The sequence below is a fragment of the Sturnira hondurensis genome, unplaced genomic scaffold (assembly GCF_014824575.4).
Source record: "Sturnira hondurensis isolate 20B ecotype Veracruz unplaced genomic scaffold, ASM1482457v3 Scaffold0001509, whole genome shotgun sequence".
In the NCBI taxonomy this organism is placed as follows: Eukaryota; Metazoa; Chordata; class Mammalia; order Chiroptera; family Phyllostomidae; genus Sturnira; species Sturnira hondurensis.
In genome coordinates, this window is record NW_028074140.1 from 6,288,547 (window position 1) to 6,316,232 (window position 27,686).

General features: G+C 43.1%; 1 protein-coding gene across 2 annotated transcripts in view; it reads right to left on the minus strand.

Annotated features, from left to right (window-relative positions):
- SNCAIP (synuclein alpha interacting protein) overlaps window positions 1-27,686 on the minus strand; it is a 141,177-nt gene that overhangs the window by 46,811 nt on the left and 66,680 nt on the right. For both annotated transcript variants that reach the window (XM_037028880.1, XM_037028890.1), the window contains exons 2-3: window positions 17,694-17,796; window positions 6,307-6,379 (exon numbers count right to left, since the gene is read on the minus strand). In XM_037028880.1, the coding sequence (XP_036884775.1) occupies window positions 6,307-6,379; window positions 17,694-17,750 (130 nt within the window). In that variant the 5' untranslated portion in view covers window positions 17,751-17,796. The remainder of the gene's footprint in view (window positions 1-6,306; window positions 6,380-17,693; window positions 17,797-27,686) is intronic.

A 27,686-nucleotide genomic window follows, 5' to 3' on the forward strand; every position in this document is an offset into this window, starting at 1 on the left:
CTTTTTTTGTTTTGATGTTGGTCAAATCCTTGGAAGCCTTAGAAACCCTGTATGTTCAAAAGTTCAGGGTTTGTCACAAAATTTTCACACACAGCGAGTAAAAATACAGCAAATTTGCAATGCTTTAAAATATGCATCCAAAGTGACTTTTACCAGGTACCAAGCTTGAAAAGTATTGTATTTCTTTACTCATTGTCATCTGATGATGGTGTATAACATAGGTCTATTCTTTCAGAATCTTTTCTCCAACACATCCCAAGGCTATTTATTACTGTTACATAACCGGATTTTGTAACCTCTGCATCTAAGCTCTCAGATGCAAAGCTGCATTAATATTTATCTTCCTTCTTTCATAAGAAAATGATACAATGAGCTCAGCAGATACATATTTTGAAGAATCACAAGACATTTAAAGCACTGTGACTTGAAACAAATGTGCATTTGAATGTCTACTTAATTTTTAAAAAACTCAAAGTCATTGTAATTGAATACGTTTGATTCGAATACCATATGCCAACATAATATGTTTTAGTGCTCATTTGGGAAAACGTACCGTACAGTTAACACACAGTCCCGTGTTGTCTTCTTTTCCTATGTGAGTGGTGGAAATTAAGCAAAGAATACATGCAAACATTTCACAAATTGCTTTCTTTTAGAGGTGTAAATTTTTCTCCCCATGCTACTTCCATGCTACTAACTACACTGTTCTTGCCCCACACTACTAATCACACAAGGTTCCTTATACTAAACTTACTTAAGTGGCTCAGCTTCACAGTGGCTCTGGAGTCAGCACTTGAGGCTTCAAATGCACTTGTTAGCTCCAGAACTACAGCCAAATTAGTTACCCTCTGCAAGCCTCAGTTTCCACATCAATCAAATGGGCATCAAAATGGTCCTCCCACACAGAATTATTTTGAGGACAGATAAGCTACTTACAGAGGACCTGCAACATGCGTGGTATGCTCAGGCCCTAAGAAATAACTGAGAACCCTCAACAACCCCTGAGCAGCTAGCTCCAAGGACAGGCAAAATTTGTTCTTGATCTTCTCACTCCTAGTTCTCCCCCTCCCTCCTGCTGTCTTATGGTATCTGTGCTGCCTTCACAGTTCTTTTCAAAGCTTCATTTCTCGCAAAATGTGTAACCCAGTCATAGTGTAGTATAGTCAATGGAGAACTATTTAAAATATTCCTGTCCACGGATGGATTACTATAGGCATCAAAGCCTTTGGCTAGAGGAAGGGCACTTCCAGGACAGACGCATGGGCATCAGTGAGCTAGCAAAGGGTGCAGACGCTGCCCAGGCCTCTGACAGTGCTCTGCATCTGCCTTCATCAAATCCCACCATGGACCTGGCCCACGGTCCAGGCATGCAGTGGAGTGAGTCCTGGGGTGTATATCTCATAGAGGGGCTTCCAAGGGCCCCAAACTAGACTCAGGTGACTCTCCTATTCCTCTCAGAGCCCTTGACAAACAGAGAGGACTGGCAGGACTGCTGTGTTTGTAACCCACCTGGGAAGGTAGGAGACATGGACGGTGTGTCCTGGGATGGCTGCTCTGTGGGGCTGACAGGCTCTGATCAGACCATACATGGAGAAACCGCAGGTTCAGTTCTGGGTGCCCCACTTTTAAGAGGGATGCTGGTAGACTGCAATCATTCGCAAGAGAGCAAGGAGCAGGGTGCACTTAAAGCTGCAGAGGGAAATTTTAACTGGGAGAAGAAAAGAGTGAGGATGACTGCCACCGCCACACACTGAGCTCAGGAGGGACCACCCTAGTCTATCATTCCTCAGGAAGAGCCGGGTTAAAGGGTGAAACTTTGAGACACACTGATTTTTGAGCAAAATGTTAACCTTCTATCACCACATATTTGACTCCCTTTACCTTTGGGTGGTGAACACAGATGAAACATACAGGTGATATATTATAGAAACATACCCTGGAAACCTGTATATAATTTTATCGACCAATGTTACTCCAATAAATTATTAGCTCTAGTAAAAAAAATGAACTTTTATGGACGGGCAGCCTCATGAGGCTATGAGCTCTGCGTCAGTGAGGCGATGAGCACAGGCTGGATAACTACAGGGAAAAGTAGTAACGATCACCGTCAAAGATCTGATGACCTTCATACTACATGAATATTTTTGCATTTTAAAAAACTTTTTATTCATAAATAAATTTATGCAAGAGTTGAAAAAACCAAAACAGTACAGAGAACACCGCATGCCTTTCATCTACATTCATCGACGGTCAACATTTCACCCGTGTACTCTATTATTTGCAATCTCACTTGCTGTCTCTCAGACTAGGTGATTTTCAGGGCCCCCTCTTCTGTTGAGAGTTATGATCCTATAGGCTGAGGCTTCTTTCCAGGTAATAGGATTTTAGAAAGATTGCATTCCTGCTGGCGGTGCTCTTCATGGGACTGGGCATGAGTCTGAATCCTGTATACGTGATGGACAGGGCCCTGCACAGCCTGACCCTGACCTCGCCCTCACTTGATCACCAGGCTGCAGCTACAATGCTTTTTTTTTCCTTCCTCACACATGCTCAGCTCCCTCCTGGCTCAGGGACTCTGCACTTGCCAGTTCCGCTGCCTGAGCACGCTTCACTAGTGTTTACGTGGCTGGGTCCTTCGAGCACTGCCTGACCCTCCAAACCCTGGTCCCTCCCCAACTCCTACAAGTTACTTTATCACATGGCTTCAGTCACCTCTTATAACTCTCTGGAATGATCTGGTTCAGTCACTTATTTGTTTGCCTCTTGCCTGCTATCCCCTAGAATGTAAGCACTGGGAGGATGGGGACCTTGTCCATGTCTTGCTGTTATGGTGTCCCCAATGCCTAGGACAGAGAAACCAATTATTTGTTGAATGAAAACGTAACAAACCAATTATTCATTGAATGAAAAAATAACAAATGGACCCAAGAACATCTGGTCCAAACTTGTTCATACAGAGATGGAAACATTACCATTTGACAACCTACACAAAGAAGAAAGTGCTTAACAAACTTCAGAAAAGAAAGAGAAAAGCCTTGATCTGGTGGAATACATTCCAAGTGACGGAAGATTTGGGGGAAAGTATCCCAAGAGGGTGCCCCGTCCACAAGAAAGGTGCAGACTTGCCTCCGAAGCGAGTGCACTTTCTGCTGCCGTCTGGGGATTTCCAAGCACTCGGGGAGCAGCTGCCTTCTAGGTGTTTGCCACGAGCAAGTCTGGAGGGCTGTGGAGGTGGTTATTTCTACATTTGGATGCCCACAGAACCGACCAAGAATGCCTCAATTCTTTCTGAAACTGGTTGTGCAAATTTACTGTGTTGAGATTTCTCTCAAAGGATCCCACAGAGAATTTTGCACAGTGCTATGGGGAGATCGATATTTCCATGCGCTGCTTTTTTTAGGAGCATTCTCACTCTATCAGAAAGTGGTTCACCAGCCTCAAATGGTCTATCAAGTTGGACTGTACATGAGATGACATTGAGAGTTTTTCCCTCATTTATCCATTTCCTACCAGGCCTAACTTTTGCTGACTATCTTGAGCATGGGGTCTTTGTTCTCATCGAAGTTTTAAAGCTTCTGAATTGGAAACCGGCCTCCTTCTTAACCGGAAATGCCTAGCACCATCTATTGCAGAAGTGGCTAGAAATCACACCCAGAGGGAATTAACCCAGAATGAAATGAACAAATCCCAGGGAAAATTAATTTTTTTAATTTTATTTATTTTTAGAGAGAGGGGAAGGGAGGGAGAAATACAATGTGTGGTTGCCTCTCACGTGGCCCCCACCAGGGACCTGGCCCACAACCCAGGCATGTGCCCTGACTGGGAATCAAACTTGCAACACTTCGGTCTGCAGCCCACACTCAATCCACTGAGTGTGGATTTTTAAAAGCTTCAGTTAAGTCACTTAACTTGCTAAACAAGAATAGGTATTAATGGAGAAAAATCACCATTTAGCTGAGGAGGGAAAATCCTGATTTTTAAAGTCTTAAAAAGATAATATCCTAAAATTAAATTAATGCAACTAAGTCCCACTGAGTCCAGCCATTTGAGAGGCAGTATATGCAGTGGATGAGAGAACAGACAGACGGTAGCAGCAGAATTCCTGGGGTTTGAATGCCAGCTCTGTAACTTAATTGCTATGTGACTCTGGGCAAAGTATTTAACTTCTCTGTTCTCTGTCTCAGTTTGCCCATCTATATAATACAAACATCTTAGTGCTTAGCCCACAGGGATTTTATGGTCAACTGAGCCAATGTTAGTAAAGTGCTTACAACCAAATCTAGCTTGCACATTAAGCAACACTGAAGTGTTCGCTATTATTTTGTCTCCTTTACTCTCTACGCCAATGAATGAAAAAAGAAAATATTGCATCAACAAAGTACCTTCAGATTTACTAATTTTTAACCTAACAATATAGTCTGGCAGAACAAGTTGACTTTTTATTTTATAGATAAATTAGTCAAAGACCTGAACCCAGGTCCTTCTGACTCTGATGATGGTGGCTCGTCCGCTGCAGTCGGAAGCCAGAGATGCCTTTTAAAGAGACATATCCTGACAGGCCATAGGGCCAAAGCCTCTGCTGAACCCGACAGAAGCTTGAGTATTTGAAATAAAAAATGTTTTTTGCAACTTGAAAATAAATGAAAACTGTTATTTGAACTTCAAATGATCTTCTGTGATGTTTCTGACTCAAATATGGAAGCATTACTTTCACTCACACACACCTCCCCCGCCCAAGAAAAAAAAAACAGAGATAAACAACCCTAGAGAGACTAATACTCTTCCCTGTCCCGTCTAAGCAAAATGTCAAAAAAAAAAAAAAAAAAAAAAAAAGCAAACGGCCCAGGAGCAAAGTAAACTAGCTTTGTACAAGTTCTTTCGGTGAGAAAGGCCTAAACTTCTAGTAGCTTTGTAGGTGAGAACCATCTGTTTATTTTAAAACATGATACATATAATTCTAAAATTATGAGGGGTAAACAAAAAAACCTAGATTTTTAAAAAATGTGGATTTATTCTCACATGTTCAGACTTCAGTCACCTTCAAAGTACTCTCCACTGGATGTGATACAACTACCGAGACTTTTTTCTACTGCCCCAAACAGTTTTTAAACTCATTGATTTTGGTGCCGTATTTTGTTTCACCTCTTCCACAAAGACTACACGTTTCTTTTTGAGGCTTTTTTTTCATCCAGGGAAATGAAAAACATCTCTCAGGGTGAGCCTGTGTGACTAGGGAGGATGGGACATGCAGGTCATGCTGTTTTGGGTCAAAAACTGTTGAACACTCAGCATGGTGTAAGCAGGTCGCTCGAAAATCACCCATTGTGAAATGGGCCAATGTGTCGAGTCTTCAAAAAAAATCCACGGGAGCTGAAGAAAGCCTGTACAACAACGCCAGCTGGTGCACTGACGCAGACGGGCTCACCCGGTGGGGGAGGCCTGTATGCACCACTTGGGCTCCACCTTCTACAAGACAATTCTGGTTTGGGGGGATCACCCCTTATATCTTAATCCTTCCGTTACCATGGTTCTCAGGATTCTAGTTATTTATAAGAGGAGGCAAGGTTAATGGTGATGCCTTTAAAATTACTGGAAAATATAATAAACATCATTTCATAGTTTGATGCCATGGTATCATTCCATTAATATCCTTTTTTATTTTTATTTTTGCCCATCGCAGAGAGAAAAAAAGGGAGGTTTAATTTGATTAACAGAGGGCAAAACAAGCCTGAATATGCTTTTTGTGTTGGTCAGGGGTGGTGGGATATGCAAGGAGAAAAGGTCAACCAGCTGGTTTCCATCTATATGCCATAATTCTTTGTTTAGTTTACACTATTAAACTCCAAAGCTTTGCTTTAATCTTAACTGTTAGAGAATGCCTTATTGCAGAGTCTATCATGTCACATCCCTGATAGAGTTTCAGACTTTGGCCAAGCACCGTCCCCCAGGCTGGCCTTGCCAGATGGGTAGCAAATGCATCCAACATTTTTTTATCGGCGCCTGCATCATTATGTTTTGTCACCAATGGTTTCTCGGGTTTTCAGTAAATTGCTGCATATACTGTGGTTTGGGCTGTGGAGCTGATCGCCTCCATTTATTTGTATACAGCTGTGTCCTCATTAAGGCCTCCCTGTCCTGTTAGCCTTTGGAGGATGACCTAACATCTGTTTGTTGAGGGTGGGGTGAGTGGAGGAGCCATAAAGGAAAAAGAAAGCAGAAAGTAGGGGGCGGGGGGGACAATGTGAGGGGAAACAGCCTCCACACTCTGGGAGCCAGGATGAGGAGGGGACGTGAGGTGGAACCTACCTGATCTGTCTTCGTTTTGAGAGTCACATCTTCGGCACAGTTCTGGGATGGTCTTGAGTGATGTGACTGAGTACTGAATGGGAAGCCAGAGAAGAAAGAGTATAAAATAACAACTCGGAATGAGACCATAACATTCACTCAAATTGGCCAGAAAAATCAAAACACAAGAAGTGATACTTGAGTACAACATGTATATCCAGAAAGCCTAGCTAATTTTGCCCTAAATGGGCTGCTTGGTGATCTGGGAACATCCCTGCCCCGACCTACAGGCATCTTAGCAGATGCAGATTAAAAAGAGGGTTGGATGGCCCTTCTTTAGAAAACAAGGCGTAGTGTATCCAGGAGGCATTCTACCTCCCACCACTTCCGCAGCCAGTGGAAGATGGAAGAATGCCAACCTTGCTGATTTCCGGAAGATGGCCATGATATCTGCACTCCAAAGCCTGGGAGTGAATCTCTGTGTGAAAAGCCAGGGGTGAAGCTTCCTGCAGCACCCAGGGCAACCAGGAGCCATACCTGTGCCGACGCCGAACATCCCTAACGTTGTCACTTTTCCCAGGTTGTACCAGGGTGATGCTATAAAACGGAGGGAGCACCAGTCTGTGTTTGAAAGCCCATCTGTGTCACATACAGATTAGACTGAACGGAGAGAAACCACCTTGCAGCTTCAGTCCCAGCACCAACTCGGGGGCTGGCTATCAGGATAACAAATTATGACATAAGGGGGCATAAAATCAGGAGAGCTAAAACAAATGTAAAATCAATAGCAATGATTTATGACAAGGATGCTTGGTGTCAATCAACCTTTCTTTAGAGAAGGGTGTTTAAAAAAAATAAAAGGAGGAACTCTTTCTTTACTCAAGGGCTGTCTTCAATCATATTTTAATTCATAAACTATAGTTTCCCCGATATATTTTGCTCTGTATCTTTAGGAAACAAGTTCTTATGTAAATGAGAACATATTATGAATTATTTCCATGTTGCAAAATTTGAGGGATTGAGAAAAAACATTTAATCTAAAAGAAAAATGATCACGGGAAACTTGTTAGGATTGTTCTGGCATTACAAGTAAGGAATGGGTAATTAGGACACATTTGTCAATAAACGGTACTCCGTTAGCTGGATGTTGATAGATGAAGCACAGTGTCTACACAGAGACCCCCCCGCCCCCCCAGGGAGTTCCACAGTGTATCGGGACAGCAGGGCAGGGGGAGGGGCAGTCGTAGCTATCCTCAGCTTGCCGATTTCGTATCACAAACAAATTAAATATCCAGCACTTCCAAGTGAAAAATAAAATCTCAAGAGACTAATTAGAAAAATTACTCTGACCTATGTGAATCATAACATCTTGTTTGTGCTGGTCATTCCTCGGAGACTACAGGTGCTTTAGCAACTTCACTCATATACTCAGGGGGGGAGGGCTGCTTCTTAACCCAGAAATGAACTTGAAGGATTTTTTTCCTTCTACTTTGTGCTCTTTGGGGGGTTGGAGGTAACATAGGTACAGAAGGCTTTTTTTTTTCATTGTAACTAATAAGGTACCTTATGTTTCTAGCCAAGTACAAGGTCTCTCAGGAATCTGGTAGCTTCTTGAGACCAGCTGGTACAGGTTAAATAATTACACAGTCTATAATTCAATTAAAACTGGGCCTTTTGTTTTGGCTTCCATGTGCTCCATGAAAGCACCCTTTGGCAAAGTCAGTCTTACTCTCTCCTGTTTTTTTCTTCTTCCAAAACACAATTTTAGAAGGCAGAAATTTAAGACTGATTATGTTTAAATATAGTTAATGATAAATTCAGTAGGGCTGTTCATTGGGCTTAAAGAGATATATCTGATTGAGCTAGTGGGCTGCTATCTGTATTTCCAGCCACATGCATTCTAGCTGCCATTTCCACTTAAAGTCAAGCATGTCAGAATCTCTGATTTATTAGCTCTACCTCCACTGGTTCCTATGTGACCTCAAAGGCCCACAGTGTGCAGTAACTTTTAATTTGATGAGGTTTAAATTTGAACAGCACGGCTGCCCGGTTGGCGTGGGGACTGAGCCATAGGCAGAGAGGAGCCTGGCTGATGCCCCTCCACTGCCGCAACCTATGTTATGCCTGGCGGCTTTGCCTCTCTACCCAGGGTCACACAGGAGGTCACGTTTGTGAACTCACGCATCTTAACCCTTTGGGGGAAAGGATCTGGAAGAAAAAGTCATGTGTTGCTTTTGGTAATGGAAATAAAAAGTACAGCAATCTAAGAAAAGGATGATGTGTTGGCCAGAAAAATCCAAGTTTTGGGTAATTGTAAGGGTACATGGAATGTCAAATTCAGCAATGACTTACAATTTACACTGTGAATAAATCCACCGTTCTTTATAAACAAGAAACATCAATTTTAGGTTTGTTTCAGTTAAGGACTTAAGAAATGCTGCAAAGATGGTTAAGTTTAACATGAAGAGATGAAGAGGAAACACAATTCACAAAACCATCACGCAGAACCATTTTTCTATCTGAAAAATTGGGAATAAGCAAAGGACCCAAGAGGTCGCCCTTACACGAACACACTTGCACTACCATCTGGGAGCTGAAGGGGGCGGCATCCGAAGCCTTCATCCCAGTGCATAGGACAGATGGCCTTTTACATGAAGCTGTCAGAATGCAAACCCACCTCATTCTCAAGATAATGGCCAGCTCCCAGGGCAGCAACTATTGTCATTCTGGCCCTATTGAAACCAAAGCCCAATATACCTTCCCTGTCTCTTGCCACCAGCCCAAGCCTTTACACTCTGTACCCTTAATTCCTATTATCCTTGGGTGATAAGAGAGAAGAAGAGGCTTGCAGATAGTTGAGAGGCATTATAATCCTACCTCTATGTAGTTTTATTATTTTTTTAAAAAGTCTTCCAGAGGGTACCCTGTAGAAACAGCTCTTTTGATACAAACCTATTTTCCATTCCTCCATTGTGCCTTAAGAAAAGCTCCTGCCAAGGTCGTCCAGGGCTTCCACTTCTCCAATGTCTCCAATGTCGCTGTGCATTCCAAGTTTAGTTCCCCTTCTGTTCCTTTACTCCGGGGTCCTCCTTGCCTGCTGTGCCTTCCTCTGGCCAGGCAAAAGGATCTGTTGTGCAAGGCCAGAGTGTGTCTGCTGTCTCCGTGAAACCCCGCTACAGCTTCAGCCCTTCCCCATCTTACTCTTTTCTGGACCCTTGGTAAAATACTGTTTTGCCTTATGCTCTGTTGTTTCCTGTGTGTTTGTGTTGGTTCCCACAAGGGTCCGGGAGAAAGAATAATATCTTTGATTTATATATATATGCATGGCACACAGTAACATATTAACTGAGTAAAAGACACACACACATCTGATTAATCTCTGGGCATTATGAGAAATGTTCAAAAGAGCTCTTTCATATTTAGGTAGTAAGTGGGAATTTCCTCTGTGCTTCCATACTTGCACTAGAATGAATTAGCTTTCTGAAATGCAACTTTGACTAAGGTGCTTCTTTCTTGCAAATCCCCCACTGGCTCTGCACCGCCTACAGGGCAAAAACTTCGTGCTTGAGCATCGCACATGCAACCCTCCCTGAGTTCAGTCAGACTCATCTCTCATCACTGTCCACGTCTCTTTGTATTGTGGTAATACCAGATTTTTTGTGGTCCCCCTACCTACTGTTCTGTCTACAACTTTATGCATGCTACTCCTTCTACGTGGAGTGTCATTCCACCCATTTCCTTAGGCAAACTCCTTTTACTTCATTAAGCTTTACCTGGGTATCACTCTATAAAGTCTTCTCTGACTCTTCCAGGTAAACGTAAACCAGCTTTCAAACTGTGGTGTCCTGGCCAGTGGCATCAATACCATCTAGAAATGTTCCAGAAATTCACCTTCTTTGGCCCCATCTCAGAAACTCAGAGGTCCCTCCATGTTTTTATAAGCCATCTAGGTGATTCCGATGCATGCTGAATTTCAAGAACCACCCCTGTGTATCATTTCCTTCTCTTAGGCATATGTCCATTACAGAACCCATCGCGTGATGCTTCATCAATATGCTTATGTAATTGCTTTCTCTGCTTCCTGAGGATGTGGGCAATATTTCATTTGCCTAAGATATTACATTATTGAACTGAATAAAATGGATTTCCCTATGTAACCCATGATTTTAGTGGCAATAAAATAGTAATAATGGTACTTAATATTTACATAGCACTAATCTTCTTAGGAAAACCCATAATTATAAGTCCAGCAATGTAATCATGTTGTATTTAAAAGAGAAAACACTTGTAATATGTTAATAATATGAATACTAGTTGATGCCTTAGCCTTTTGAATAAGAACAATGGATTTGGAGACAGAAGGTCTGGATCGAAGTCCCAGTTCTGACATTTATTAACTCTGTGGTTCTCAAAAAGTAAGTCATTTCATATCTCTGGGGCTCAGTTCCCTTACCTATAAAACAGATAATCATGTAGCATCATGTAAGTAAAGTCAATCTGCAAGCTGGAAAGTGATGTTAGATGTTTTTGTCTCCTCTAACCGGTTCCCCGTGCATGTCCCACAATCCTTCCTTAGCATCTTCATTCCACTCATGTTTTTAAGCTCAGTAGATCAAGACATGAGAATTAATGAGGCAGGAAGAGGGGGCTTGAGCTGGGACTGGAAAGGAAAGAAGAAGAGCTCACTCTGTCCAAGCATGTTCTTGGGTTTCTCCTTGGTCTTTCTTCATCCAAAAGAATCCACGGCCAAGGGCAGACACTGAAGCTTAGCCGTGCAAACTACATCAAGTTGATATGATGCAAGACAAACGCTACCCATTCCAGACTACACCGGTCAATTTTGTCACTCTGCCACGCAAAATAATTTGAACACACATGGGACTCACAACAACAACGTGTGGCTTTCACATTGGACCATGGGGGTCTCTGGCCACCCTAGATACTGTTCAGTCCTGAAAAGCTTTGGTCCTTACTCCTGAAAGCCAGAGTCAGTTGGGTGGACAAACAGACATCACTCAAACAATAAGGAGCCACAGAGAATGAAAGAACTAAAATCACAAGCACCTTTTCAAGCTGGAGACTTTTAAACAACGAAGGTCCCAGTCAGTTTCCTAAAGAAACAATTAAGCCAGTCATCCAAACAACTATCCTGAAGTTCATGATTTTTCATACAGCTTTCCAAACTTCAAGCAGACATCTCAACAGGCACCTAATAAAATGACAAAAATGTGTACAAGCAAAGCTGGTAGTGAAAGCACAGATACACTGCTGAAATGAGATTTTTCAGAAACAGTATTTTTCTAAAATGCTGACCTCCTCCTCCAATGACTTGTTCTTCCAATTCGGGAAGAGAGTTCTAACTTCACACCCTTCATAGCAGATGGTGCTCCACCGCCCCTGCTCTGAGGACACGGTAGGGACAGTCCACCTCCTCCCTTCCAGCTCTGCTGTGCTCAGGTCTCCTTCCCTCCAGCCACTCTCAACGTCCGCTGTCTGCTCTGACCCCATAAACATAAACAGGCACCCTCCACGGCCTCAAGACATGCTGCCTCTCCAACTGACCATGAACTTTCCTGCTCTTGTGTTCACTGCCATCTTTTTCAAAAGAACTGTCCTGGCTTTTGTCTCTACTTCCTCATCTCTGTATTCACTCTGCCACTACATGTCTTCTGTCCCTCACAGACCCTGCTCTTACTACGGCCACCAGTGCGGCTCAACTACACAATCCTGTGGATACTGTTCAACCTTTTTTCTTTATAATGACCAATTTCCCACTGCTGGCCACTTCCTTCTTGAAATTCTTTAAGTCTCTCACCCCTTTCTGGTTCCCTTAATGTTCCTCCTGTATTTCTGAATACAGGAGGAACAACTTCTTTCCAGTCTCTTTTGCAGAAGACTCCCCGACCCTGGGAGACTCACTTCTGCACAGTTGCTTCCTCAGAACGCTCTTCTCTTTCCACATTCCTTGTCTCCTGGGTGACTGCCCCACTCCCACGATTTCAACAGCCACCTTCCATGGGGCATACCCTGGTGATCTAAATTTTCATACATTCATCCCAGTCTGCCTCAAACACATTTCTTTCCACCATCCAGGGTCCATTAAATAAACGTATGACAAAAAATCCTATTGATAAACACATTTGCTTTTTGCTCTTATTACTTGTTTTTATCCTACTGTCCAACAGGCTTTCTTTTAAAATCAATAAAATAGATTCTTTTGTTACAACATTGCATGGGATTGGTATTTGGGAAATACCATAGAAAGAGCATGCAAGGAACTCCTTTACTGCAACGCTACTGTGTGTAGTCAGGCAGACAAGGCAGTTCCACGCGGGTTAGGTGGTGAGATCACAGCACTGGATGGTGCCCCTCTACCGTGAGGAGTGTTCGGGAATGGGGAGAGACCTGGGTCCACAACGATGGCCAGAGGTGACCAAACAGCCCAGAAGCCATTGTCCATGCAGGCGTTTCATACATATATTCTACAGCTAGACCGCACATGCCATATTCTGGCTTCATCATTTCCTGACTAATTAATAATAGTTACTTCAGCTCTGAATATCAGTTTTCACTTGTAAAACAGGGAATAATGTTATCTATAACACAATGTGGCTGTGAAGATTATGAGCTCAAATGTACTACATGGTGAATAGTATCTGATGCTAGTAAGTGTTCAAGAAAATTTCACTATTATTTATTATTATTATTAGTTAAATTAAAAGTATCAACAGTGAGCATTTAAAAATAAAGCCAAAGTAGTGGTAACTACTGATGCCCAAAACACAAATTACAAAAGAAATGTATCTTGCAGTAGGGCAGATGGCTGGATGTAATAATTATTCAACCTCAGTGATAGCCTCGTTTTAATGGTAAACCAATAATCAATCACCATCAAAATATAAAGACTGCTTGTCAAGGATGGAGTTCAATATTGTAATTAAATGTGACCTACCGTGAAGTTAACCTGCCATTTCATAATCTGCTTCTGTGTAATCACAGGGTACTGTACCCTGTGTGAGAACGCAGGCCAAATCTGTGTCATTTACCCCAAGCCTAGAACCATACTGAGCACACTGGAAATGTTTAATAAATATTTGTTGAGTAGATTGGCGCAAAATCTAGTTATGCATACGAGGTAAGCATTTGTGTAAAAAACCTCACATTGCCAATCTAATAAGTGCTGTGACTATTAGGCAAGATAAGAACTTTCAGGGCTATAAGGTAAGAGAAGAGCAAATATAAAAATCTGACAGTTGTCTGTTCTTCTGGAGAACATTCTATCCATAAAGTTGCCTTCTACTTTCTTAGGAAGGGCTCTCTGGTCCAAGACTAAGAGAGTTAGACCAAGACTAACTACATTAGTTACAAAAGGCTATTTGCAGTTGTGTCAGCGCCTATTTGAGGGTAATAGTGGGCGAGATGACCATTCCATTCTACACAACTAAGTCACTCAGAAGGGGAAGAATAGCGTGGTCAGAGTCCTGTGTTTAAATCCTGCCCCTGCCTCTTACGTATCTGCAACCTCGTGAAAGTCATACGACAACTCTAAGCCTCATGTTCTTCTTCATTTGCAAACGGGATTAAAACAGGGTCTGCCTCGCACAGTTGATGCGAGGCTTAACTAAAATAACTGAGTCAAAGAGTCCACGCCGTGTGTGGCACAGGCGACCTCTGAGGGCTAGGAGCCGGGCTCTTCAGTGCCTCCATGGTTTGAACTCTGCTTTATTCAGTCCTGTGCAGACTATTTTTGAGACCAGTGAATTTGCCACTCTTAATAAATGTGCCATGGCTCCTAAGGACCAGAAGGTAAAATAGTCTTCCAGGGCATTTTTCACTTCTCAGACAGGGGGCTCTGACTTCCACTGGAGTAAGGAGATCTCTAAGCCCAGTTGCAGGGACAGAAAGACCCCACTCTGACCCCTTGTGTTTATGTGTCGTCATCCCTCCCTCACACATCTGCAGTCATTGCACAACATTCTGCCCTTTTCGATGGCAGGATTACAAGAATGTATAGTTTAAACCCTGAGTTTTGCAGAGGATGAGCATTATTTTCAAGTCTGGGAAACTTCAAAATATTTAAGTGCCTTCTGTGTTTTGTCTCATTAGGGTCACAGCAAAGAAGTTCTTTTTTTTTTGTACCATTACATAGCTTGTATTTTAATTAAAACAAGATCCAGGCTTATGACTAGAGGAAAAATCATGGAGCAGAAAGCCCAGGGCTACGGCTGGAGAGGAAGAAGAGCAGTTTCAAACTTGGGCATCTTTCTGGTAAACATCTTTTCCAAATGCATTGCTCATTACCCTCCCCACTCATGCCACTTAACCAGAAACGAGGCTTAAGGGCTATCCGAGGTGGAGGTTTACAGAATCCTAAAAATAAAGGCATGTTGACGGGATACTACATTTCTCTTTATGCCGGTAAATTAGCAAATGGAACATTTCTTCATTGCTTCAATGTCACATCGGAAGAGTCTCCATGGTGCCCCTGAACAGCTGTAACATTTATTGCTTCTAGTTCACCTAAAAAGGCTGGAAAAAAGTCACTTCAATGTTGAAGAGGTCATTTCTACAGCTCTCACAGGAACCCGTGTGTGGGAACAACACGGCTCTGGCACACTTACAGCACTGAACCTGCACCGGGCTGAACTGTAACACAATAATCTACGCTGTTACAGAGGTGGCCAGCCAAACTCAGGCTTCTTTAGTTCCATGTGGGTACACAGAGGCCAGAACTGCTCATCCCCAGTATTATCAACATCTTAGGCCAGATCATTCTTTGTTGTAGGAGATTTTCCTGTGCATTTCAGGTTGTTTAGAAGCATCCTTGGTCTCTACTCACTAGACGCCAGTAGCATATCCCTAGTTGTGACAATCAAAAGCATCTCTAGGTATTGCCAGATGTTCCCCTGGAAGGTGAGTAAAATTGGCCTTATGAGGACCACTGCAATAGACTGTTTTCATCCTGGAGAAGCAGTCAGTACCGCGGCTAAAAGTGTCAATTCTGGAGACGAAGCATTCCTAACTAAGTGGGTGACTGTGGACACGCTGGGTAACACCCCATGCTTCGGTTTCCTCACAGGTTACGCGGAGATGGTAAGAAGTACCTTCTTCAGAGGGCGGTTGTGAGAACTGAACCAGATAATGCCTTTCCCAAAGCAAGTGCTCAGTGAACGGCAGCCACTATTATTGTTTCAACAGTCCTATGTACTTTCATTTTTTTCCTTCCAATATAAGTTTAAATGTAGGTCAAAACCCCAAACAATAGATCATAATTAAAGGGGGGAGGTTTGAGTGGAGTTACACAATTACATATGGATATCTTTACTTAGGTTTCAGAGCGGTCAAGTTATAGAAACTCAACTATTGCATAATCCTGTATCCCAACTTGCTAAACATCTTCGGTGATTGCTTAACATATTTTATTATCCTTTAAGCGAGATTCCTAATTCAGCAAAATGATGGGCTGCTGCCAGATGATTCTTCTGTAAACACAACTGCTCTATTGTAGTGTTAAAAAAAAAAGGCTTGACATGATGCCTGGCCTTTTCCCTCGAGTTCTTTCTTCGCTATTGGTCATATAAATATTATTGTATTATTCATTGAAATAATAACAAAAGCTACCATTTTAAGAGCAATTTACTGAGTGCCAAGCTGAGTGCTTCACATACATTATTTCGCTCAATCCTAAAGAAAATGAAAAACAGAAAAACAACAAACAACAAAAAAACCTTAAACATTAAGTAGGTATCTCAGAGAAGTGAGGTTAAAGTGCTCCAACCAGCAAAATTCAGAACAAACCTAGAGCCCAGATTGCTGCCTTCAAAGCTTTTGCTTTGAAATTGTAACTTCATTATCAAAGCTCAGGGAGTTAGTCCTAAACACAACACAAGTTCTCTTTCTGAAACACCTTCCACCCTACCCGCTCCTCCCCACATTAGCGTTCACTTTCTTTGCTCTTCCCCATTCGGGTCGAAATACCTTGAAGGGAGTGGTCCTAGAAAAACCATGCTCTGGACGCTTTTAAGTCAAGCATAGTAATTTAAAGTGAGAGAGAAGACAGACAGAAAGATGTTGCAGAAAGGAAGAAATTCACTTCACATTGGTCTTAACGAGGATTAACAAAAATAGTCTGGAAGCAGACGTGTGGAAAGGCTGGATTCACCTTTCCCTGGGACGAAGACTCCCCCAAGGTTAAAACAGACCATTCATCAAACTCACCCCAATATTTCAATTCTCGCATACCATATGCAGATTTTATTTCAAAATGATGAGTAACAGGGAGGACTAATGCTGCTTGCCAGAGGCATGTTAAAGTAAACTTATCTTTTTGAGACAATTTCTAGCTGTGACCCAAAGAGCTATGCTATGAGAGATCAATGGAATATAAGGGCAGAAATTGTGTCCATCTGCCCCTGCGGCCACTGCTGCCCCTGCGGCGCCCGCTGCTGCTGCAGCCGCAGCCATGACTGAAGCAAGGAGGAGTCAAGAGAGTCGGGGAGTTGGATAAGGATGAGGGTGAGGATCTGGTGACTGGTCAAAGAGAAATCACCGAAAGCAACCAGCTCAGCTAGCTTTATTTGTGAAATAAGAAAAGAAAGGCTTACTTTAAATTTAAAAAAAGAAAGGAAGGAAGGAGGGAAGGAAGGAATTGTGACCTTGGAGGTTCTGAGAAGAAAAGTCAGATGACTAGTTCAGAAACAGCAGCCTTCTCGTCATACCCTGGGAACCCGATCTGGCTGGGAGGGCATGAGGCAGAACTGACTGTGTGGCCCAGGACCAGAGACAGTCAGCTCTCAGCAGCGTGCATGCAGAGGACTTATTTGGAGCAGCCACGACTTCTGAGAAGTCCGATAGCCCACAGGATGAGGCGGAGCCTCAGAGGTCAGCTGGCCCAGTCCTTACTGACGCATGACTCTTCCTCAACATTTCCAACAAGCACCCAACCTGTGCTTTGAAACCTGCAGTGATGGGAAGGATTCCTCTTACTGTTCACCAGTTACTAACATGGCCATCCTTCAGTCCACGTGCTTGTGAGCACTGGAGGATGTTGGCCATGCCGTAGACAGTCGTACAAAGGGAATTGACACCAACAGGGTTCATTATGTGCATAAGTAACTCTATGAAAGCGCTATCTGCAGGTACTTTATACTCAGTGGATAATTTTGGCAACAATGAAAGAGATTAGGAAAGGTTAAATGCTCTTCCCACCTCAGCTCACACACAGTTGAGTAGATTCACTTCTTGGTCCAGGAGACCCCCCAAACCCCGCTTTGCCCCATAGGACGTCTGCTGTCAAGTTCTAATGTGGTTGGAAGACTTCGGGATATACAGACTACAATAGAGAAAGCAACCCATGTGGGCAAAGGCAGAATCTCCTGAAAGTATTACTTTCGAGTAGTAATACTTACAGATATGTCATCACTGAAGTCAATTTCATCCAAATCAAGGTATTCAGGGGCTTCCATTATTCTTCTTTGCACATTTTGAGTAAGGTCAAATGTTTATCAATTCCTGGACAAGACAGAAAAGAAAGGCAAAAGGGTAGGTTGTTTTATAAACAAAAACTATCTATATTTGAACGAACAAAATGAATAAGCTACTTGATGCTAGTGCTGCCTTTGAGCGTGTTTCCTTTCTTTGAATGTCCTTGGCCTGGCTGCCCAGACACTCGGGCACAACTCCTCTGGCTCCCAGGGTGGTTCCCCAGTGAGCACCTGGGGTCCTCGGCTTCACTTCATTCGTGCCTTCTTGTCTTTTCCGAGCACTAACTCAGGTCAAACTCACCCCGTGATCCACACTAGGATGGAGCCAGCCCATACCTAGCACAGAGGACACCTTGGGGGAAAGCAGGCTGCAGGCAGGAGTGGGGTGCCCTGCCACCTCAGGAGGGCCGCATGCAAATGTGAGTGTGGGCACACCGCTGGATGCATGCACAGAGCAATGCACACTGGATCACCATGGCAGTGAGTAAAGACAGACACCAACTAACAACCAGTTACTGATATTTTAGAATTTGAAGCACAACCTCCAGTTCATTCCTCAAAAATTTTTTTAAAAGAGGCTCTAACTACAGATTTAAACCACAGAGTTATTATTGCATTGCCCCTGTGTCTCACAGCTCTGCCCGACGGTGCCAGAGTGACCTGACGCAGGCGCCAGAATGTCCTCAGCCAGCACTCGCCTCGGGGCTGCCTGTGGCAATTCTTTAAATCTGTCAAGAAGATACATCACCTCCCAGTTCATTTTCTCATCACTTGTCCTCATCACCATTGGCGGTGGCGGTGGCACCCACAAATGTCAGGAGCAGAAACACAGACCTCCTGGCAGAGCCTTCGTGCGCGGCGATCGTCCCTGGAGCCAGCTCTCAGAGAGCGAGAAAGATTCTGTTTCCCCTAACTTGTCTTTCTGATTATAAAACAGCTTTATGTACTCAGACTTGTGGAGTAACTTGTTTCTGTTTTTTTTTTTTTTTTTTGCTTCCAATTTAAGGGGTACTTTGTAGAAGAATGAGGAATACATTATTGGAAAGTAAACATAAATGTAGGCCAATGAAAATGAGCTTATCAATATAAGATCAAGAATGCAAAAATGCCTTTTATTTTTAAAAGAAAACTTACTCTGAAGGCATTGCTGTCTCATTGTAAGGTCTTTTTAAAGCTCTACAAATAGTAGAATTACAATAAAGGGAGAAATAATCACTTGTCATCCCATACATCAAACCCATCACTTGGTCTAATTTTCAGTGTTTCCTCTCTTTCTCTTCCTAGATGCATGCACTTTTTAGTATATATTTTAAATTACAGCAGATACAGAATTAGTCCATGAAATGATTAGGAATCCTACTATCATGTTGAAGTGAGATGACCCATCTAGAATGAATATTAAAAGTTCTTCTGACATCACAGTAAGGTTTAAAATAAAAACATTACAAAATATACATACAGCCAGTAATTTTATTATTTATAGAAATCTAAAAATAAGTTCTTCAGCAAACTGCTTGTTACAAAAAATATACCACCTTTTCTCTAAGCCTCATGAAGCTTTTCACTGAAACCATTCACACTCATACTTGCAAGTTATTCAAAATAGTCTCTTTCATTGGTGGATTCTGAGGCAACCCAGGATCTTTGAATTCCAGCTTGTAAGCTAACAGACTTTTTCCCCAATCCAATCTCCTTCCACTAAGTCTTTTCTCCATAGTGACTTGTTGAATTATAGGCTATTTCCATGGCTTTGGTGAGTGCAGCGATGGTTTTGGGTGTAGGACGGGGTGCAGACAAAATAGCACCAGAAACATGGAAACATGGGGAGATGCAGCAGAGAAACATGCGTCAAAGTGGGGGCTGAGTGGATCTTTACACGTATGGAAATATGAAACTAAATGCAAGATGCAAGTGAACACATCTTCACCAAGCAAATTAACAAATAGTCAGTCAGCCCCAGTCTGAGGTGTTCTGCCAATACAAAGGGCAAAATATACTCAAGTGTAGCCATTTTCATGGAACACAGCCAGTGGATAATGCAAATCATGATATGAAAGCAGAAAATCTTTACATTTGGACTGGAGGATGACAATGAGATTCTTCATTTTACAGTCCAGAGCACAAGAGTTACAACAGTTCCAGCCCATTCCTGGAAGACCTGAGCTACTGCTCCTATTTAATCTCAGTGGGTGGGGTGGTGCGGCCTCAGACTAAGGGGTCCTAGGAATCCAGGATGCTGCTTTATTTCCTAATGGACCTGCGTGGGCAGCCACCTCCCTTAAGATGCCTTATTCTATGGCCCAGTTCCCTTGGTCTGGTTTTAATGCTTCTTTTTTGCAAGGTGCCACTTTGAAAGTATTACACCCTCATTTATGATGTGCAAAACCCCCTGTGGTTCACCGATCTCTGCCACATGGCCAACAATAACTGCTTCTTTTCAGTGGAGGGTGAATTGTCCCATGGCATTACCTCTTCCTTCCTCATCTGCCCACGCACTGAGCACCTGGCCCCCTGGGGGTACCCCCCTCTGAGAAATCAGCACACAAAGGGAAGGGATGAGGTCAGGTTAGAGCCGCTGCTGCTGCACGTAATCCAACCCGTTAAGGACAATGAGCAGGGCTGTGGGCCCTTTCCTCACCCCGCTCTTCCGCCAGTGCTCTGCCCCACACACCAGCCCACCGTGGGAACCATCGAGTCCCCTTTCTGATCCAGGACGCATGGGCTGTGGTGGGACACACGGCTGTAGGGGCCTGCCCCAGAGGCTGTGAGCTGAGTCTGGCCCACACACATGATGTGTTCGGCCCTAGCAGTGTTTCAAAAATAATAAGCTCAGTGGCCCACATGCAGACCTTGGGTGATTTCACATTAAATCTGGAGTTTTGGCTTCATTTAAAAAATATCTGAAGCTGTGGCAGCCCAGGCCCGCACCCCACACGACAGGAGTTGGCTTCCACTGGCTGAGTGGCCCTACCCGTCTAGGGGCCTACTCCCCAGTTTCCCAGCTCCACTCCCATCTGCTTTCCTCATTGCCAGGTGCTGCCTGGCCTTGGGGACATTTGAGCATTGGCCTCTCCAAAGGAATTCAGTATTAAATGATACCACTTTTTTTCTCTTTTAGTGGTGCCTCCTGCCAAATAATGTTTTCTTCATTTGTATGCTAAGATTGAATTTGTATTCTAAGATTGTTTCAAATTCTCACACTGCAATGGCAACAAAATAAAATTCTTACAAATTACCTACCAGCATGTTACAATTTGTGCTTTTATAGGACCTTCATTCTCCAAGTATTAGAAAAAGAAAGCCTTTGGGGACGTAATAAAATATTATGAGGTGGAGACTATGTTTCCCACCCTGTACAACTAAAGGAAGGAAGGGCTCTTGTCTTGTTGTGACTGGCACTGTGGGTTTGCATGGTTGCACCCCACTGCTGGGGGCAGAGGGGAAAAGCAGGAGCTGCGTGCCAAGTGTAAGCCCAGAAAAAGACCGAAGCCACCCTTCATCAGACCAGACCAGCAGCTTGGACGCAAGAGGACCGACCTTACTCAGGACCAACAAGAGTGGGTTTACACCTAAGTGAAAAATATTTTCAGCCTCCACAGAAAGGGCATTCTGGCTTAAAATCCTTTACCATGCAGTTTTATTGCTCTGCATCATAGCTGGCCCTGGGCCCTTAGGATCTCGGGACCCCGGCGCTGATCCTTCGTACTGCACCCCACCCCCATCAGCCCTGGCCCTCCTTGTCCCAGGTTCCCTGAGGTCCCGAAGGCTTTCTTGTGATTTGCCGCCCTCCACCACCCAGCACACCACCCAGGAGGTCTGCCTGCTTTCAGTGCTGTCAACCTATTATCATCATTCCATTTCTCCTCAGTTGGTCTTTCAACTTCTTTTCACTGATGCTGGAGATTTTTAATCCGTTATTTACTTAGGCAGGAATGCTGTGTGTTTAAATTTTTTATAGGGGGTAGAGGTGAAGATGGAGATTGGACCAAGGTTGAGAACAGAAAAAGGTAAAAGGAACGTTTTCCAATAGGTTAGCACTACCAATTTGGGTAGAGAATTTTGTAGGGAGGGAAAGAATAAAAATACTCGGATGTGCAGACAGAGGGCTAGGTGGTGGGACCTGTATGCTGTGCAGAATATGTAGGCGATGTTTTGGCCCCATCTTTTCATGTTCCCAAAGCACTGGGAGAGACTTTACCCAAACTCCAAACTAATGCTCTGCTAGAGAAAACAAAGAACAAAATAATCAGCCTCAACCATACACAATGTCGGCAGGATTTTTCCTACTCTCACTGAGTGTTGATAAACTGCCAAGAACAGAAGTCCCTCCAGTGCCTGTTAAAAGATGTGGGAGGGGCTCGGGGGCCTAATGGGTCTATCAACACCGTGTCACCTTCTCATGAGGGGCCTCAGTGATGGCCCAAAAGCTTCCCTAAAGGGAAGATTCAATTTGGGAAAGAGCTCAAAGCAACTACAGGTCCAACTGGATAATAAAAATCAGACAAGCAATTTCAAAAATAGCCTCCCCACTCTAGTAGTCTGATGTTCAGGTGATATTTTAATTTTTGTGTGTGTGACTTGAAAACTGACCCTGAAAATAATTCTAAACGGAGTCTTCCAAAAAGCTGTTGGGTGATGGCAGCATCAGTGGAAAAAGTTTGGAGTGGCCAACAAAATTTCTTTGAGAAACTACCCTCATATTACATACACATTCGGGTGTGCTTGGCTTAATAAAAAAAAAAAAGGCTTACTGATTTGTGACTACAGTCACATATCACATAAATTGCTGTACTGAAATTCTTCTTAAAATGAATTGCCTCACTCTGTTTTACAAGGAGTCAGCATGGACTCATTCTGAAGGTTCATGTTACACAGATTTCTCATTTTCTGCCAAAGTCACTATTGCTACATTCACCAGTAAACTATGAGGGCCAGTAATTAAAAGTAAGTTAAGGCTTGTCAAAATAAATGAACAGAGTACATTTGGTGATGAGGTAACCTCAATCGATTTGTATTATAGCTCCTCTTTACTCTTTCCTTCACCAAAACTTGGGGAAACACAGCAGCTCCCTACAGCCTGGCACACAGACAGACACACAGACACACAGACACAGAGCCCAATTTGTACTACGATAAATTTTCAGTTTGAAAGTCTGCGCATACGTACTGGACTGACTTTCTTTAACAAGAGCTTTAAAAAAAAATCACAAACTAAGTACCGGAATGCTCGGGTGGAAAAAAGTGGAATACATGAAATGTTGTCCCCAGTTGGCTCAGTAGCTTGGCTGGCAAGGAAGCAACTCATTCCAAATGTTGGATTCAGTTTCTTTCACTCTTTGATTCAACAGTGGCCAGAAGCATGGCCATCACTAAATGTCTAATCCTGAAGCAGAAAAATAATAGAGGCAAGAAACTTCTACTGGAAAGAGGCAACTAAAGGAGTGCCAAGAAGCACACACGAGGAGAAAGAGGAAAAGCACATGCTGTCTAGATTTCCTCCACTTCTACATTTATGGAGTATTCCTGTGTGTGCACACTGGGTGAGACACACACTGCTCTCCACTCCTGCATGGGGCCTACAGCACAAGGGAGACAGACGAGAGAACAAGCCATTGCAATACAATGCGGTCCTTGCTAAGACAAATAAATGCACAGGAGCCAGAGACACCTGACCCAGACCTTGGGGACGAGGGACGTCTGCCTAACAGAGCTGAGGTCTAAGCTGAAAGCTGGAAGACGAGGGCATGAATGCTGAGGGAGTGGCAGGGCCAGAAGGAAGTGTTCCAGGCAGTAGTTATGTTACATAGGCCAGTCTAAAGGATCTCAAGGTCCACGTGGTTATTACTAAATGGCATTCTTGCTGTGTTAAAATGCAGCCCAGTATTTTGCAGATGCAGCTGTAATCCCATGAGCCTGACCAGAACCCAACCTGATAAGTTTGGCCCACTGCCAGGAAGACATCAACATGTAATTAACCAAATAGTGCATCTAAGCCATGGCTACATCTGCCTTCTGGGAGACAGAGCTCTCCATGTGATCCCCTCTCTTTTATTTGCTGCAAGTAAATAAAAGTACCTAAGGTCAAGCAGGTCTTGACCTTTTTTAACAGAACACCTCCAAGAAGTGAACCTCTGGAGTTTGGTGATGGTTACAGCATGGGCAAAGGCAGACATTCTGAAACAGAATTCCCAGAAAGATGAATAACACTGATTCAGCACCTGTTGCTCTCTTTTTTGCTACAAAAAAGGGGGGTGTTGAAGTGGGAGGGCCAAGTTGGGGCCGTAAGTAGGGGTGCTGGGGGGGAGTATTTCCCAAACCAGAGTGTAAACAGAGCACATCTTCTTGGATTACCAAATTCTCTGTCGTGGTTGGAGGAAAAAAGCGAAGGTTTGGTATCAAACAGGAGACTTCAATGAAATACACTGAGCCTGCAGCAGCTTCTGAGGAAGGGGGGTTACAGTTCTGGTGTGAGCAGCCACAGAATCATTCCTGAGGCCAAACTTCGCACCAGGGTCTGGGTCTGAGTGCTTTTACATATACTCTCTTATTTATGTTTCACAAAGACCCTGGGAGACAAATATCTTTATAACATCTTTTGTGGGGACAAGGACACCAAGGCTCAGAGAGGTTCCTGTAATGGCCTCAAAGACACACAGCCAGGACTTCTGAAGGTAAATATGCTTTTCTCCCTTATTTCAGCTTGCCACAACTTCAATGGAATAGTAACAGCTTATCTGCATCAAACATCTTATTATTTTTCAAATCAGCTTCAGTATTTTTTAATCTGACCTTATTTATTCATTCCCTCCATAAGGGAGGCAGAGGAAGTGTATTGTGATTCGCAACCATAGTCTAACTATTTTATAGATGGCAAAACTCAGAAGTGCTTTAGCCAAGGTTATGTACTACCACGTAGGGGCAACACCAGCTCGGACCACCCACTCCCATGTAACAAGTCCAGAGCCCGTCTGATTCACCCCCAAACCCAGATCGCTCTGAAGCAAGGGCATATCCTTGAACCACAGAGGTCAGAGCTCTATAGCCATTCTCTGCCCCGAAATTTACTGCTTTCAGGGTTCAACAACTGCAACACCAAATAAACTGCTCTTTCCTCTCTCTGGCAGAGTCTAAATAGAAATGGTAGACGTGATCATCATGAAAGAAAAGTGTTCCTAACATCCCTCGCCCACAGATATCCCTGAACTAGTGCAGGAAACATTATATTGCATAGCCAGTTGGTTTAATCCTTCAGTTTCATCTTTAAAGAGAACCTGATTATAGCTACTTTTCCTGGTATCTTATTAAAGAGCACTGTACTAGAATATGTGTTCTAGAGGTGAGAACTGCTCTGACGAATGCCGATAAAGGTTGTTGGCCTTTTGGTAGTTTTGCAGCCCTAGCTTATAGTTTAAAATTCTTGCAAATGATTTGGGGGTCATTTCATTATTTCTAAAATCTAAATACTAAGCATGAACCAACTTGTACTTCTTGTTCAGAGCTTGAAAAGATCTTAATTTTTAAGCATAGAGGCAGAAGTACTTTTAAATTTGTGCATGTGTGATTCATAGTGAGTTTAATATTTAAAATTATTTGGGAAAGAGGGAAAGAACTCATGCTCATAGAAGCTGCATAGAGAATTAAAAAGAAGGTACAACAGAATAGATATAACACAAGAAAAAATATATCGTGTTCAGTTCTGGCTGCCACTTCTTAAGAAGGCCTCGGGTAAATTGCAATGTACCAAGACACAGTAAGGAAAACTCTGTCTCATGTAGCACAACTAAGGGAATGTCTAACTTGGAGGAGATGAAAGCATTCTGCCCTTGCCCTATGAGTCTAAAGAGCCATCAGGTAAAAGGAGAATTTGACTTCAAGGGTGGATACTTGAGGAAATCTCAGGGGTGCTGATCTCAGCAAAGACTTCCTACTAAAACATGTGAAATGGGCTGATGTGGAGTGGGCAGCGCTCTACAAGATCATAACCACCCTGGCAAAACTCGTTTGTACAGAGGTCTGGAGGGGCCTCCGAGGGAGGAAGACGAGAATCAGGTACTGTGAAGGAGAAATATAGGGTCTTCTAATTCAAAGACACTGTGCAGTCTGAGGTGGCAGTGGAAACACCCGCGAAGCCAAACCAGTCCCTCAGGACAGTCCTGAGCCACTTCGACCCCTCTCCAGGGTGCCGCCAGGACAATCTCTGTGGAACTTTCCTTACCCTATTTCATTTTCCATCCTGATCTCACCAGAAATGTGAATGAAATATGGAGGGTAAGGGAGGGTAAGGGAAGAGAAGGGAGGCCAAGAGAAGAGAGGGGAGAAGGAAAGAGAAATTTTAAAGAGAGCTGAGACATGACTCATTCCATTAGAACATGCTTTACTGTGTTGTCGATGAAGACTTACCGATTTCACAAAACTATGACCTAATGCGATCCAAACAAAAAGAAAATATCTGGGAAGAAAAAGGAAATATTTCTAGTGCTAGGAAGTTGAGCCTGGGCTTAGGCCAACTGTGTCATGCACTGGCTTCTGGAAAGAACTATGAAATGTTTTGGGAACTGGATCTCTACTCAGTTATGTACCAGAAACTATCCAAATCCAAGTTCCACATTTTTGGCACACCTGAAGTGGTCATGCTTTACTCCTGATTTTGCAAAAATTGTTTGATTTCTACAGTGGATTTGTTTGGCAATTAGTATTGCAAATGTATGGGACACAGATGACAATCCTGACTCTCATTTTAGAGCAAAGTAGACATAATAGCCATGTGCGTGGGGAGCATTAAAGACGATATCGGGAGTCAGTTGTCTTGGCTTTGTTCTCATACCTCTCAACACTTGTGAGGACTAAACTTCTGAGCAACACTAGACCAGTGGTTCTCAAAGTCCAGCAGGCGTGAGAATCATCCAGAAGGTCTATTAAAACAGCTTGCTGGGTCCAACTCCAAGAGTTTCTGATTCAGTAGGTCCGGGTTGGGGCCTGAGAAGTTCTATTTCTAACAGGTTCCCAGGTGATACTGATTCTTCTGGTCCCGTAACCACAGTTGAGAACTGCTTCCTAAGATCAATGGCTTGTCCCAGTCCTGACTACATCTGCACTTAATTAAAAGATGGTGACCCCTTCCCCACATTCCCCATCTCAACAGATGGTAACTTCATCATGCAGGATCCAAGCCTAGTGTCCTTCTGATTAAATTGCCTCAGTGGGCTTGACTAAACATTTCCCATGAAGACCACCCAGAAAACTCACAAGGTCTTACGTCTGTGCATATATGTGTATGTGTGTGTGATTGTGTATGTGTGTTTAGTTCCTAGCACTATACAAGGGACAGTTGTTGGCCTACAAAACCCTACAAAATTTGGGCCTGGGTTGCTTTAAAATTTTCTTTCTCCATAGTTCTTCACGGCAGCAAAGCTGTTCTAAGTTTCTCCTGTTAATGAGATCCAAGGTTTATAATTTCAGATGAGACCCTTTTAGAGTAGGAATCCCAATTTTGGGATATCCATTCCCCAGAACTACAGTACAATAAATCTCATGGCTACTAGGGAAGAAGGAAAATGGAAAAATGCAAGAATCCAGTAATAATTAGCTTAAAACTCAATGCTTACACCACATGTATGCATTATACAACATTTAAAATAAGTATTCATCAAATCCAAATGTCTACACTGGCTAAAGGTGACAAACAAAATCCTGCTCATGTATTGAAAAGTATAATTATGCTGTGCTTATTTTTATTGAGTCCAAATCCAGAAATCAGATTATGATGGTTTTATCAGTTCTTCCAATTAAAATGTTCTAGTTTAATAACCAAAAATTGAAATAAACTCTCTGTAAAACAGAGGTCCCTTTTTTCCTGAAGTGGAGTATAGGTTGATACGTAGGTGGTTAAGGAAGCACAGTGGGCTAAATGTTTACTGT